Raw genomic sequence first — 16,419 nt, forward strand, 5'->3', positions numbered from 1 at the left:
GTCAGTATAACCTACTAGACAGGGAGGTCAGTATAACCTACTAGACAGGGAGGTCAGTATAACCTACTAGACAGGTCAGTATAACCTACTAGACAGGTCAGTATAACCTACTAGACAGGTCAGTATAACCTACTAGACAGGGAGGTCAGTATAACCTACTAGACAGGGAGGTCAGTATAACCTACTAGACAGGGAGGTCAGTATAACCTAGACAGGTCTAGATAACCTACTAGGGAGGTCAGTATAACCTACTAGACAGGGAGGTCAGTATAACCTACTAGACAGGGAGGACAGGGAGGTCAGTATAACCTACTAGACAGGGAGGTCAGTATAACCTACTAGACAGGGAGGTCAGTATAACCTACTAGACAGGGAGGTCAGTATAACCTACTAGACAGGTCAGTATAACCTACTAGACAGGGAGGTCAGTATAACCTACTAGACAGGTCAGTATAACCTACTAGACAGGGAGGTCAGTATAACCTACTAGACAGGGAGGTCAGTATAACCTACTAGACAGGTCAGTATAACCTACTAGACAGGTCAGTATAACCTACTAGACAGGGAGGTCAGTATAACCTACTAGACAGGTCAGTATAACCTACTAGACAGGGAGGTCAGTATAACCTACTAGACAGGTCAGTATAACCTACTAGACAGGGAGGTCAGTATAACCTACTAGACAGGGAGGTCAGTATAACCTACTAGACAGGGAGGTCAGTATAACCTACCAGGTCAGTATAACCTACTAGACAGGGAGGTCAGTATAACCTACTAGACAGGTCAGTATAACCTACTAGACAGGGAGGTCAGTATAACCTACTAGACAGGTCAGTATAACCTACTAGACAGGTCAGTATAACCTACTAGACAGGTCAGTATAACCTACTAGACAGGTCAGTATAACCTACTAGACAGGTCAGTATAACCTACTAGACAGGGAGGTCAGTATAACCTACTAGACAGGGAGGTCAGTATAACCTACTAGACAGGGAGGTCAGTATAACCTACTAGACAGGTCAGTATAACCTACTAGACAGGGAGGTCAGTATAACCTACTAGACAGGTCAGTATAACCTACTAGACAGGGAGGTCAGTATAACCTACTAGACAGGTCAGTATAACCTACTAGACAGGGAGGTCAGTATAACCTACTAGACAGGTCAGTATAACCTACTAGACAGGAGGTCAGTATAACCTACTAGACAGGTCAGTATAACCTACTAGACAGGGAGGTCAGTATAACCTACTAGACAGGTCAGTATAACCTACTAGACAGGGAGGTCAGTATAACCTACTAGACAGGGAGGTCAGTATAACCTACTAGACAGGTCAGTATAACCTACTAGACAGGTCAGTATAACCTACTAGACAGGGAGGTCAGTATAACCTACTAGACAGGGAGGTCAGTATAACCTACTAGACAGGGAGGTCAGTATAACCTACTAGACAGGTCAGTATAACCTACTAGACAGGTCAGTATAACCTACTAGATAATAACCTACTAGACAGGTCAGTATAACCTACTAGACAGGGAGGTCAGTATAACCTACTAGACAGGGAGGTCAGTATAACCTACTAGACAGGGAGGTCAGTATAACCTACTAGACAGGTCAGTATAACCTACTAGACAGGTCAGTATAACCTACTAGACAGGGAGGTCAGTATAACCTACTAGACAGGTCAGTATAACCTACTAGACAGGGAGGTCAGTATAACCTACTAGACAGGTCAGTATAACCTACTAGACAGGGAGGTCAGTATAACCTACTAGACAGGGAGGTCAGTATAACCTACTAGACAGGGAGGTCAGTATAACCTACTAGACAGGTCAGTATAACCTACTAGACAGGGAGGTCAGTATAACCTACTAGACAGGTCAGTATAACCTACTAGACAGGGAGGTCAGTATAACCTAACAGGAGGTCAGTATAACCTACTAGACAGGTCAGTATAACCTACTAGACAGGTCAGTATAACCTACTAGACAGGGAGGTCAGTATAACCTACTAGACAGGTCAGTATAACCTACTAGACAGGGAGGTCAGTATAACCTACTAGACAGGGAGGTCAGTATAACCTACTAGACAGGGAGGTCAGTATAACCTACTAGACAGGTCAGTATAACCTACTAGACAGGTCAGTATAACCTACTAGACAGGAGGTCAGTATAACCTACTAGACAGGGAGGTCAGTATAACCTACTAGACAGGGAGGTCAGTATAACCTACTAGACAGGGAGGTCAGTATAACCTACTAGACAGGTCAGTATAACCTACTAGACAGGTCAGTATAACCTACTAGACAGGTCAGTATAACCTACTAGACAGGGAGGTCAGTATAACCTACTAGACAGGGAGGTCAGTATAACCTACTAGACAGGGAGGTCAGTATAACCTACTAGACAGGGAGGTCAGTATAACCTACTAGACAGGTCAGTATAACCTACTAGACAGGTCAGTATAACCTACTAGACAGGGAGGTCAGTATAACCTACTAGACAGGGAGGTCAGTATAACCTACTAGACAGGTCAGTATAACCTACTAGACAGGTCAGTATAACCTACTAGACAGGTCAGTATAACCTACTAGACAGGTCAGTATAACCTACTAGACAGGGAGGTCAGTATAACCTACTAGACAGGTCAGTATAACCTACTAGACAGGGAGGTCAGTATAACCTACTAGACAGGGAGGTCAGTATAACCTACTAGACAGGGAGGTCAGTATAACCTACTAGACAGGTCAGTATAACCTACTAGACAGGTCAGTATAACCTACTAGACAGGTCAGTATAACCTACTAGACAGGGAGGTCAGTATAACCTACTAGACAGGGAGGTCAGTATAACCTACTAGACAGGTCAGTATAACCTACTAGACAGGTCAGTATAACCTACTAGACAGGGAGGTCAGTATAACCTACTAGACAGGGAGGTCAGTATAACCTACTAGACAGGGAGGTCAGTATAACCTACTAGACAGGTCAGTATAACCTACTAGACAGGTCAGTATAACCTACTAGACAGGTCTATAACCTACTAGACAGGGAGGTCAGTATAACCTACTAGACAGGGAGGTCAGTATAACCTACTAGACAGGGAGGTCAGTATAACCTACTAGACAGGGAGGTCAGTATAACCTACTAGACAGGTCAGTATAACCTACTAGACAGGTCAGTATAACCTACTAGACAGGGAGGTCAGTATAACCTACTAGACAGGTCAGTATAACCTACTAGACAGGTCAGTAGACAGGTCAGTATAACCTACTAGACAGGGAGGTCAGTATAACCTACTAGACAGGGTCAGTATAACCTACTAGACAGGGAGGTCAGTATAACCTACTAGACAGGGAGGTCAGTATAACCTACTAGACAGGGAGGTCAGTATAACCTACTAGACAGGTCAGTATAACCTACTAGACAGGAGGTCAGTATAACCTACTAGACAGGGTAGACAGTATAAACCTACTAGACAGGTCAGTCAGTATAACCTACTAGACAGGGAGGTCAGTATAACCTACTAGACAGGGAGGTCAGTATAACCTACTAGACAGGGAGGTCAGTATAACCTACTAGACAGGTCAGTATAACCTACTAGACAGGTCAGTATAACCTACTAGACAGGGAGGTCAGTATAACCTACTAGACAGGGAGGTCAGTATAACCTACTAGACAGGGAGGTCAGTATAACCTACTAGACAGGGAGGTCAGTATAACCTACTAGACAGGTCAGTATAACCTACTAGACAGGGAGGTCAGTATAACCTACTAGACAGGGAGGTCAGTATAACCTACTAGACAGGGAGGTCAGTATAACCTACTAGACAGGTCAGTATAACCTACTAGACAGGTCAGTATAACCTACTAGACAGGGAGGTCAGTATAACCTACTAGACAGGTCAGTATAACCTACTAGACAGGGAGGTCAGTATAACCTACTAGACAGGTCAGTATAACCTACTAGACAGGGAGGTCAGTATAACCTACTAGACAGGTCAGTATAACCTACTAGACAGGGAGGTCAGTATAACCTACTAGACAGGTCAGTATAACCTACTAGACAGGGAGGTCAGTATAACCTACTAGACAGGTCAGTATAACCTACTAGACAGGGAGGTCAGTATAACCTACTAGACAGGGAGGTCAGTATAACCTACTAGACAGGGAGGTCAGTATAACCTACTAGACAGGTCAGTATAACCTACTAGACAGGGAGGTCAGTATAACCTACTAGACAGGGAGGTCAGTATAACCTACTAGACAGGAGGTCAGTATAACCTACTAGACAGGTCAGTATAACCTACTAGACAGGTCAGTATAACCTACTAGACAGGTCAGTATAACCTACTAGACAGGGAGGTCAGTATAACCTACTAGACAGGGAGGTCAGTATAACCTACTAGACAGGGAGGTCAGTATAACCTACTAGACAGGGAGGTCAGTATAACCTACTAGACAGGTCAGTATAACCTACTAGACAGAGAGGTCAGTATAACCTACTAGACAGGGAGGTCAGTATAACCTACTAGACAGGTCAGTATAACCTACTAGACAGGGAGGTCAGTATAACCTACTAGACAGGTCAGTATAACCTACTAGACAGGTCAGTATAACCTACTAGACAGGGAGGTCAGTATAACCTACTAGACAGGGAGGTCAGTATAACCTACTAGACAGGTCAGTATAACCTACTAGACAGGGAGGTCAGTATAACCTACTAGACAGGTCAGTATAACCTACTAGACAGGTCAGTATAACCTACTAGACAGGTCAGTATAACCTACTAGACAGGTCAGTATAACCTACTAGACAGGGAGGTCAGTATAACCTACTAGACAGGGAGGTCAGTATAACCTACTAGACAGGGAGGTCAGTATAACCTACTAGACAGGGAGGTCAGTATAACCTACTAGACAGGGTGGTCAGTATAACCTACTAGACAGGGTGGTCAGTATAACCTACTAGACAGGTCAAACCTACTAGACAGGTCAGTATAACCTACTAGACAGGGAGGTCAGTATAACCTACTAGACAGGTCAGTATAACCTACTAGACAGGTCAGTATAACCTACTAGACAGGGAGGTCAGTATAACCTACTAGACAGGGTATAACCTACTAGACAGGTCAGTATAACCTACTAGACAGGTCAGTATAACCTACTAGACAGGTCAGTATAACCTACTAGACAGGAGGTCAGTATAACCTACTAGACAGGGAGGTCAGTATAACCTACTAGACAGGTCAGTATAACCTACTAGACAGGGAGGTCAGTATAACCTACTAGACAGGGAGGTCAGGGAGGTCAGTATAACCTACTAGACAGGGAGGTCAGTATAACCTACTAGACAGGGAGGTCAGTATAACCTACTAGACAGGTCAGTATAACCTACTAGACAGGTCAGTATAACCTACTAGACAGGGAGTCAGTATAACCTACTAGACAGGGAGGTCAGTATAACCTACTAGACAGGTCAGTATAACCTACTAGACAGGGAGGTCAGTATAACCTACTAGACAGGTCAGTATAACCTACTAGACAGGTAGTACCTACTAGACAGGGAGGTCAGTATAACCTACTAGACAGGTCAGTATAACCTACTAGACAGGTCAGTATAACCTACTAGACAGGGAGGTCAGTATAACCTACTAGACAGGTCAGTATAACCTACTAGACAGGGAGGTCAGTATAACCTACTAGACAGGTCAGTATAACCTACTAGACAGGTCAGTATAACCTACTAGACAGGTCAGTATAACCTACTAGACAGGTCAGTATAACCTACTAGACAGGGAGGTCAGTATAACCTACTAGACAGGAGGTCAGTATAACCTACTAGACAGGAGGTCAGTATAACCTACTAGACAGGTCAGTATAACCTACTAGACAGGTCAGTATAACCTACTAGACAGGGAGGTCAGTATAACCTACTAGACAGGGAGGTCAGTATAACCTACTAGACAGGTCAGTATAACCTACTAGACAGGGAGGTCAGTATAACCTACTAGACAGGGAGGTCAGTATAACCTACTAGACAGGGAGGTCAGTATAACCTACTAGACAGGTCAGTATAACCTACTAGACAGGTCAGTATAACCTACTAGACAGGTCAGTATAACCTACTAGACAGGTCAGTATAACCTACTAGACAGGGAGGTCAGTATAACCTACTAGACAGGGAGGTCAGTATAACCTACTAGACAGGGAGTATAACCTACTAGACAGGTCAGTATAACCTACTAGACAGGTCAGTATAACCTACTAGACAGGAGGTCAGTATAACCTACTAGACAGGAGGTCAGTATAACCTACTAGACAGGTCAGTATAACCTACTAGACAGGGAGGTCAGTATAACCTACTAGACAGGGAGGTCAGTATAACCTACTAGACAGGTCAGTATAACCTACTAGACAGGTCAGTCCTACTAGACAGGTCAGTATAACCTACTAGACAGGGAGGTCAGTATAACCTACTAGACAGGGAGGTCAGTATAACCTACTAGACAGGGAGGTCAGTATAACCTACTAGACAGGTCAGTATAACCTACTAGACAGGTCAGTATAACCTACTAGACAGGGAGGTCAGTATAACCTACTAGACAGGGAGGTCAGTATAACCTACTAGACAGGGAGGTCAGTATAACCTACTAGACAGGTCAGTATAACCTACTAGACAGGTCAGTATAACCTACTAGACAGGTCAGTATAACCTACTAGACAGGGAGGTCAGTATAACCTACTAGACAGGGAGGTCAGTATAACCTACTAGACAGGGAGGTCAGTATAACCTACTAGACAGGTCAGTATAACCTACTAGACAGGGAGGTCAGTATAACCTACTAGACAGGTCAGTATAACCTACTAGACAGGGAGGTCAGTATAACCTACTAGACAGGTCAGTATAACCTACTAGACAGGGAGGTCAGTATAACCTACTAGACAGGGAGGTCAGTATAACCTACTAGACAGGGAGGTCAGTATAACCTACTAGACAGGTCAGTATAACCTACTAGACAGGTCAGTATAACCTACTAGACAGGTCAGTATAACCTACTAGACAGGGAGGTCAGTATAACCTACTAGACAGGGAGGTCAGTATAACCTACTAGACAGGGAGGTCAGTATAACCTACTAGACAGGTCAGTATAACCTACTAGACAGGTCAGTATAACCTACTAGACAGGTCAGTATAACCTACTAGACAGGAGGTCAGTATAACCTACTAGACAGGGAGGTCAGTATAACCTACTAGACAGGTCAGTATAACCTACTAGACAGGGAGGTCAGTATAACCTACTAGACAGGTCAGTATAACCTACTAGACAGGTCAGTATAACCTACTAGACAGGGAGGTCAGTATAACCTACTAGACAGGGAGGTCAGTATAACCTACTAGACAGGGACAGGGAGGTCAGTATAACCTACTAGACAGGGAGGTCAGTATAACCTACTAGACAGGGAGGTCAGTATAACCTACTAGACAGGTCAGTATAACCTACTAGACAGGTCAGTATAACCTACTAGACAGGTCAGTATAACCTACTAGACAGGGAGGTCAGTATAACCTACTAGACAGGTCAGTATAACCTACTAGACAGGTCAGTATAACCTACTAGACAGGTCAGTATAACCTACTAGACAGGTCAGTATAACCTACTAGACAGGAGGTCAGTATAACCTACTAGACAGGTCAGTATAACCTACTAGACAGGTCAGTATAACCTACTAGACAGGGAGGTCAGTATAACCTACTAGACAGGTCAGTATAACCTACTAGACAGGGAGGTCAGTATAACCTACTAGACAGGTCAGTATAACCTACTAGACAGGTCAGTATAACCTACTAGACAGGTCAGTATAACCTACTAGACAGGGAGGTCAGTATAACCTACTAGACAGGTCAGTATAACCTACTAGACAGGTCAGTATAACCTACTAGACAGGAGGTCAGTATAACCTACTAGACAGGTCAGTATAACCTACTAGACAGGTCAGTATAACCTACTAGACAGGTCAGTATAACCTACTAGACAGGTCAGTATAACCTACTAGACAGGTCAGTATAACCTACTAGACAGGGAGGTCAGTATAACCTACTAGACAGGTCAGTATAACCTACTAGACAGGTCAGTATAACCTACTAGACAGGGAGGTCAGTATAACCTACTAGACAGGTCAGTATAACCTACTAGACAGGTCAGTATAACCTACTAGACAGGTCAGTATAACCTACTAGACAGGTCAGTATAACCTACTAGACAGGGAGGTCAGTATAACCTACTAGACAGGTCAGTATAACCTACTAGACAGGTCAGTATAACCTACTAGACAGGTCAGTATAACCTACTAGACAGGTCAGTATAACCTACTAGACAGGGAGGTCAGTATAACCTACTAGACAGGGAGGTCAGTATAACCTACTAGACAGGTCAGTATAACCTACTAGACAGGTCAGTATAACCTACTAGACAGGGAGGTCAGTATAACCTACTAGACAGGTCAGTATAACCTACTAGACAGGTCAGTATAACCTACTAGACAGGTCAGTATAACCTACTAGACAGGGAGGTCAGTATAACCTACTAGACAGGGAGGTCAGTATAACCTACTAGACAGGTCAGTATAACCTACTAGACAGGTCAGTATAACCTACTAGACAGGTCAGTATAACCTACTAGACAGGGAGGTCAGTATAACCTACTAGACAGGGAGGTCAGTATAACCTACTAGACAGGGAGGTCAGTATAACCTACTAGACAGGGAGGTCAGTATAACCTACTAGACAGGTCAGTATAACCTACTAGACAGGTCAGTATAACCTACTAGACAGGTCAGTATAACCTACTAGACAGGGAGGTCAGTATAACCTACTAGACAGGTCAGTATAACCTACTAGACAGGGAGGTCAGTATAACCTACTAGACAGGTCAGTATAACCTACTAGACAGGTCAGTATAACCTACTAGACAGGGAGGTCAGTATAACCTACTAGACAGGTCAGTATAACCTACTAGACAGGGAGGTCAGTATAACCTACTAGACAGGGAGGTCAGTATAACCTACTAGACAGGGAGGTCAGTATAACCTACTAGACAGGAGGTCAGTATAACCTACTAGACAGGTCAGTATAACCTACTAGACAGGTCAGTATAACCTACTAGACAGGTCAGTATAACCTACTAGACAGGAGGTCAGTATAACCTACTAGACAGGTCAGTATAACCTACTAGACAGGTCAGTATAACCTACTAGACAGGTCAGTATAACCTACTAGACAGGTCAGTATAACCTACTAGACAGGTCAGTATAACCTACTAGACAGGTCAGTATAACCTACTAGACAGGTCAGTATAACCTACTAGACAGGGAGGTCAGTATAACCTACTAGACAGGTCAGTATAACCTACTAGACAGGGAGGTCAGTATAACCTACTAGACAGGTCAGTATAACCTACTAGACAGGTCAGTATAACCTACTAGACAGGTCAGTATAACCTACTAGACAGGGAGGTCAGTATAACCTACTAGACAGGTCAGTATAACCTACTAGACAGGTCAGTATAACCTACTAGACAGGGAGGTCAGTATAACCTACTAGACAGGTCAGTATAACCTACTAGACAGGTCAGTATAACCTACTAGACAGGTCAGTATAACCTACTAGACAGGTCAGTATAACCTACTAGACAGGTCAGTATAACCTACTAGACAGGGAGGTCAGTATAACCTACTAGACAGGTCAGTATAACCTACTAGACAGGTCAGTATAACCTACTAGACAGGGAGGTCAGTATAACCTACTAGACAGGTCAGTATAACCTACTAGACAGGTCAGTATAACCTACTAGACAGGTCAGTATAACCTACTAGACAGGTCAGTATAACCTACTAGACAGGGAGGTCAGTATAACCTACTAGACAGGTCAGTATAACCTACTAGACAGGTCAGTATAACCTACTAGACAGGTCAGTATAACCTACTAGACAGGTCAGTATAACCTACTAGACAGGGAGGTCAGTATAACCTACTAGACAGGTCAGTATAACCTACTAGACAGGTCAGTATAACCTACTAGACAGGTCAGTATAACCTACTAGACAGGTCAGTATAACCTACTAGACAGGTCAGTATAACCTACTAGACAGGTCAGTATAACCTACTAGACAGGTCAGTATAACCTACTAGACAGGGAGGTCAGTATAACCTACTAGACAGGTCAGTATAACCTACTAGACAGGTCAGTATAACCTACTAGACAGGAGGTCAGTATAACCTACTAGACAGGTCAGTATAACCTACTAGACAGGTCAGTATAACCTACTAGACAGGTCAGTATAACCTACTAGACAGGTCAGTATAACCTACTAGACAGGTCAGTATAACCTACTAGACAGGGAGGTCAGTATAACCTACTAGACAGGTCAGTATAACCTACTAGACAGGTCAGTATAACCTACTAGACAGGGAGGTCAGTATAACCTACTAGACAGGTCAGTATAACCTACTAGACAGGTCAGTATAACCTACTAGACAGGTCAGTATAACCTACTAGACAGGTCAGTATAACCTACTAGACAGGTCAGTATAACCTACTAGACAGGGAGGTCAGTATAACCTACTAGACAGGTCAGTATAACCTACTAGACAGGTCAGTATAACCTACTAGACAGGGAGGTCAGTATAACCTACTAGACAGGTCAGTATAACCTACTAGACAGGTCAGTATAACCTACTAGACAGGTCAGTATAACCTACTAGACAGGTCAGTATAACCTACTAGACAGGGAGGTCAGTATAACCTACTAGACAGGTCAGTATAACCTACTAGACAGGTCAGTATAACCTACTAGACAGGTCAGTATAACCTACTAGACAGGGAGGTCAGTATAACCTACTAGACAGGGAGGTCAGTATAACCTACTAGACAGGTCAGTATAACCTACTAGACAGGTCAGTATAACCTACTAGACAGGGAGGTCAGTATAACCTACTAGACAGGTCAGTATAACCTACTAGACAGGGAGGTCAGTATAACCTACTAGACAGGTCAGTATAACCTACTAGACAGGTCAGTATAACCTACTAGACAGGTCAGTATAACCTACTAGACAGGTCAGTATAACCTACTAGACAGGTCAGTATAACCTACTAGACAGGGAGGTCAGTATAACCTACTAGACAGGTCAGTATAACCTACTAGACAGGTCAGTATAACCTACTAGACAGGTCAGTATAACCTACTAGACAGGGAGGTCAGTATAACCTACTAGACAGGTCAGTATAACCTACTAGACAGGGAGGTCAGTATAACCTACTAGACAGGTCAGTATAACCTACTAGACAGGTCAGTATAACCTACTAGACAGGTCAGTATAACCTACTAGACAGGTCAGTATAATCTACTAGACAGGTCAGTATAACCTACTAGACAGGGAGGTCAGTATAACCTACTAGACAGGTTAGTATAACCTACTAGACAGGGAGGTCAGTATAACCTACTAGACAGGTCAGTATAACCTACTAGACAGGTCAGTATAACCTACTAGACAGGTCAGTATAACCTACTAGACAGGTCAGTATAACCTACTAGACAGGTCAGTATAACCTACTAGACAGGTCAGTATAACCTACTAGACAGGTCAGTATAACCTACTAGACATGGAGGTCAGTATAACCTACTAGACAGGTCAGTATAACCTACTAGACAGGTCAGTATAACCTACTACACAGGGAGGTCAGTATAACCTACTAGACAGGTCAGTATAACCTACTAGACAGGGAGGTCAGTATAACCTACTAGACAGGTCAGTATAACCTACTAGACAGGTCAGTATAACCTACTAGACAGGTCAGTATAACCTACTAGACAGGGAGGTCAGTATAACCTACTAGATAGGTCAGTATAACCTACTAGACAGGTCAGTATAACCTACTAGACAGGGAGGTCAGTATAACCTACTAGACAGGTCAGTATAACCTACTAGACAGGTCAGTATAACCTACTAGACAGGTCAGTATAACCTACTAGACAGGTCAGTATAATCTACTAGACAGGTCAGTATAACCTACTAGACAGGGAGGTCAGTATAACCTACTAGACAGGTCAGTATAACCTACTAGACAGGTCAGTATAACCTACTAGACAGGGAGGTCAGTATAACCTACTAGACAGGTCAGTATAACCTACTAGACAGGTCAGTATAATCTACTAGACAGGTCAGTATAACCTACTAGACAGGTCAGTATAACCTACTAGACAGGGAGGTCAGTATAACCTACTAGACAGGTCAGTATAACCTACTAGACAGGTCAGTATAACCTACTAGACAGGTCAGTATAACCTACTAGACAGGTCAGTATAACCTACTAGACAGGGAGGTCAGTATAACCTACTAGACAGGGAGGTCAGTATAACCTACTAGACAGGTCAGTATAACCTACTAGACAGGTCAGTATAACCTACTAGACAGGGAGGTCAGTATAACCTACTAGACAGGTCAGTATAACCTACTAGACAGGGAGGTCAGTATAACCTACTAGACAGGGAGGTCAGTATAACCTACTAGACAGGTCAGTATAACCTACTAGACAGGTCAGTATAACCTACTAGACAGGTCAGTATAACCTACTAGACAGGTCAGTTTAACCTACTAGACAGGTCAGTATAACCTACTAGACAGGTCAGTATAACCTACTAGACAGGGTATAACCTACTAGACAGTCAGTATAACCTACTAGACAGGGAGGTCAGTATAACCTACTAGACAGGGAGGTCAGTATAACCTACTAGACAGGGAGGTCAGTATAACCTACTAGACAGGTCAGTATAACCTACTAGACAGGTCAGTATAACCTACTAGACAGGTCAGTATAACCTACTAGACAGGTCAGTATAACCTACTAGACAGGGAGGTCAGTATAACCTACTAGACAGGTCAGTATAACCTACTAGACAGGTCAGTATAACCTACTAGACAGGTCAGTATAACCTACTAGACAGTCAGTATAACCTACTAGACAGGTCAGTATAACCTACTAGACAGGTCAGTATAACCTACTAGACAGGGAGTCAGTATAACCTACTAGACAGGTTAGGTCAGGGAGGTTTAACCTACTAGACAGGTCAGTATAACCTACTAGACAGGTCAGTATAACCTACTAGACAGGTCAGTATAACCTACTAGACAGGTCAGTATAACCTACTAGACATGGAGGTCAGTATAACCTACTAGACAGGTCAGTATAACCTACTAGACAGGTCAGTATAACCTACTACACAGGGAGGTCAGTATAACCTACTAGACAGGTCAGTATAACCTACTAGACAGGGAGGTCAGTATAACCTACTAGACAGGTCAGTATAACCTACTAGACAGGTCAGTATAACCTACTAGACAGGTCAGTATAACCTACTAGACAGGGAGGTCAGTATAACCTACTAGATAGGTCAGTATAACCTACTAGACAGGTCAGTATAACCTACTAGACAGGGAGGTCAGTATAACCTACTAGACAGGTCAGTATAACCTACTAGACAGGTCAGTATAACCTACTAGACAGGTCAGTATAACCTACTAGACAGGTCAGTATAATCTACTAGACAGGTCAGTATAACCTACTAGACAGGGAGGTCAGTATAACCTACTAGACAGGTCAGTATAACCTACTAGACAGGTCAGTATAACCTACTAGACAGGGAGGTCAGTATAACCTACTAGACAGGTCAGTATAACCTACTAGACAGGTCAGTATAATCTACTAGACAGGTCAGTATAACCTACTAGACAGGTCAGTATAACCTACTAGACAGGGAGGTCAGTATAACCTACTAGACAGGTCAGTATAACCTACTAGACAGGTCAGTATAACCTACTAGACAGGTCAGTATAACCTACTAGACAGGTCAGTATAACCTACTAGACAGGGAGGTCAGTATAACCTACTAGACAGGGAGGTCAGTATAACCTACTAGACAGGTCAGTATAACCTACTAGACAGGTCAGTATAACCTACTAGACAGGGAGGTCAGTATAACCTACTAGACAGGTCAGTATAACCTACTAGACAGGGAGGTCAGTATAACCTACTAGACAGGTCAGTATAACCTACTAGACAGGTCAGTATAACCTACTAGACAGGTCAGTATAACCTACTAGACAGGGAGGTCAGTATAACCTACTAGACAGTTCAGTATAACCTACTAGACAGGGAGGTCAGTATAACCTACTAGACAGGGAGGTCAGTATAACCTACTAGACAGGGAGGTCAGTATAACCTACTAGACAGGTCAGTATAACCTACTAGACATGGAGGTCAGTATAACCTACTAGACAGGGAGGTCAGTATAACCTACTAGACAGGTCAGTATAACCTACTAGACAGGGAGGTCAGTATAACCTACTAGACAGGTCAGTATAACCTACTAGACAGGTCAGTATAACCTACTAGACAGGTCAGTATAACCTACTAGACAGGTCAGTATAACCTACTAGACAGGTCAGTATAACCTAGTATAACCTACAGGGAGGTCAGTATAACCTACTAGATAGGTCAGTATAACCTACTAGACAGGTCAGTATAACCTACTAGACAGGGAGGTCAGTATAACCTACTAGACAGGTCAGTATAACCTACTAGACAGGTCAGTATAACCTACTAGACAGGTCAGTATAATCTACTAGACAGGTCAGTATAACCTACTAGACAGGTTAGTATAACCTACTAGACAGGTCAGTATAACCTACTAGACAGGTCAGTATAATCTACTAGACAGGTCAGTATAACCTACTAGACAGGTCAGTATAACCTACTAGACAGGGAGGTCAGTATAACCTACTAGACAGGTCAGTATAACCTACTAGACAGGTCAGTATAACCAGTGTGTTGGTTCTGTTGTAATGGTTGTTTCTTCTTCCAGGTGTGGCTGGAACAGTTGAAACCTCTTGCCAGTCAGATAAAGAGTAAGTCTGTGTTTTGTCGTGTGTGAGTGATTCGTAGTAACTGAGTGATAATGTGTACGGTGTCTTGTGAACGTTTTCACCCCGAATTTGTTGGCTTACAACTTAGAATTAAAATGTATTCTTGGTGGGTTTGTGTCATTTGATCTACACAACAACCTTCCACTTTGAAGATGCAAAAATATTTTTTATTTTGTAACAAACAACAAAGAAGACAATAATACAGAAAACTTTTCACCCCCACAAAGTCCATGCTTTGTAGAGCCACTTTTTGCATTACTTACAGCTGCAAGTCTCTTGGGGTATGTCTCTATAAGCTTGGTACATCTAGCCACTGGGGTTGTTGCCCATTCTTCAAGGTAAAACTGCTCCAGCTCCTTCAAGTTGGATGGGTTCTGCTGGTGTTCAACAATCTTTAAGTCATACCACAGATTCTCAATTGGATTGAGTTCTGGGCTTTGACTAGGCCATTCCAAGACATTTAAATGTTTCTCCTAAAACCACTCAAGTGTTGCTTTAGCAGTGTGCCTCCCAGTGGCTAGATGTACCAAGATATTCTTTCCATTGTTTAATAATGGATTTAATGGTGCTCTGTGGGACGTTCAACGTTTCTGATACTTTTTTTATAACCCAACCCTGATCTGTCCTTCTCCACAACTTTGTCCCTGACCTGTTTTGGAGAGTTGCTTGGGTCTTCATGGTGCCGCTTGCTTAGTGGTGTTGCAGACTCTAGGGCCTTTCAGTACAGGTGTATATATACTGAGATCATGTGACAGATCATGTGACACTTAGATTGTACTCTGGTGGACTTTATTGTGTGACTTCTGATGGTAATTGTTTGCACCATATCTTATTTAGGGGCTTCATAGCAAAGGGGGTGAACACATATTACACACAACACTTTTCCTTTTTTCATTTTTTAAAATAATTTTTGGAAACAAGTAATTCTTTTCATTTCACTTTCACCAATTTGGAAAATTGTGTGTCCATTACATGAAATCCAAATAAAAATGTATTTAAATAACAGGTTGTAATGCAACAAAATAGGAAAAAACGCCAAGGGGGATGAATACTTTTGCAAGGCACAGTATAGTTATTTTTCTTTCATTGTGGTTAACTTATCCCCCCCCTTCTCTTTCCTTACCTCTCTCCCTCTCCGTCTCCATCTCTCAGACACCAGTGATCTGTTCTTCAGATTCATTGTCAAGTTCTTTCCTCCAGACCCAGGACAGCTGCAGAGAAGACTCACAAGGTGTGTGTTTGAAGTGACGCGCCTTCCTCGGATACATTAGTCAGGGACAGTGTTTATATTAGTAGAGGATCCATCACGAGGGCCGTCGTCAGGGACAGTGTTTATATTAGTAGAGGATCCATCACTAGGGCCGTCGTCAGGGACAGTGTTTATATTAGTAGAGGATCCATCACTAGGGCCGTCGTCAGGGACAGTGTTTATATTAGT

The 16,419-nt window shown here is 42.9% G+C and overlaps 1 protein-coding gene across 1 annotated transcript in view; it reads left to right on the forward strand.

The window, feature by feature from the left end:
- The window catches only part of LOC135574408 (FERM domain-containing protein 7-like), a 72,383-nt gene that overhangs the window by 23,940 nt on the left and 32,024 nt on the right, over positions 1-16,419 (forward strand). Inside the window, exons 2-3 of the mRNA XM_065025998.1 lie at positions 14,921-14,963; positions 16,134-16,212. Coding sequence (XP_064882070.1) covers positions 14,921-14,963; positions 16,134-16,212 — 122 coding nt within the window. The remainder of the gene's footprint in view (positions 1-14,920; positions 14,964-16,133; positions 16,213-16,419) is intronic.

The sequence above is a fragment of the Oncorhynchus nerka genome, linkage group LG12, assembly GCF_034236695.1.
Source record: "Oncorhynchus nerka isolate Pitt River linkage group LG12, Oner_Uvic_2.0, whole genome shotgun sequence".
Lineage (NCBI taxonomy): Eukaryota > Metazoa > Chordata > Actinopteri > Salmoniformes > Salmonidae > Oncorhynchus > Oncorhynchus nerka.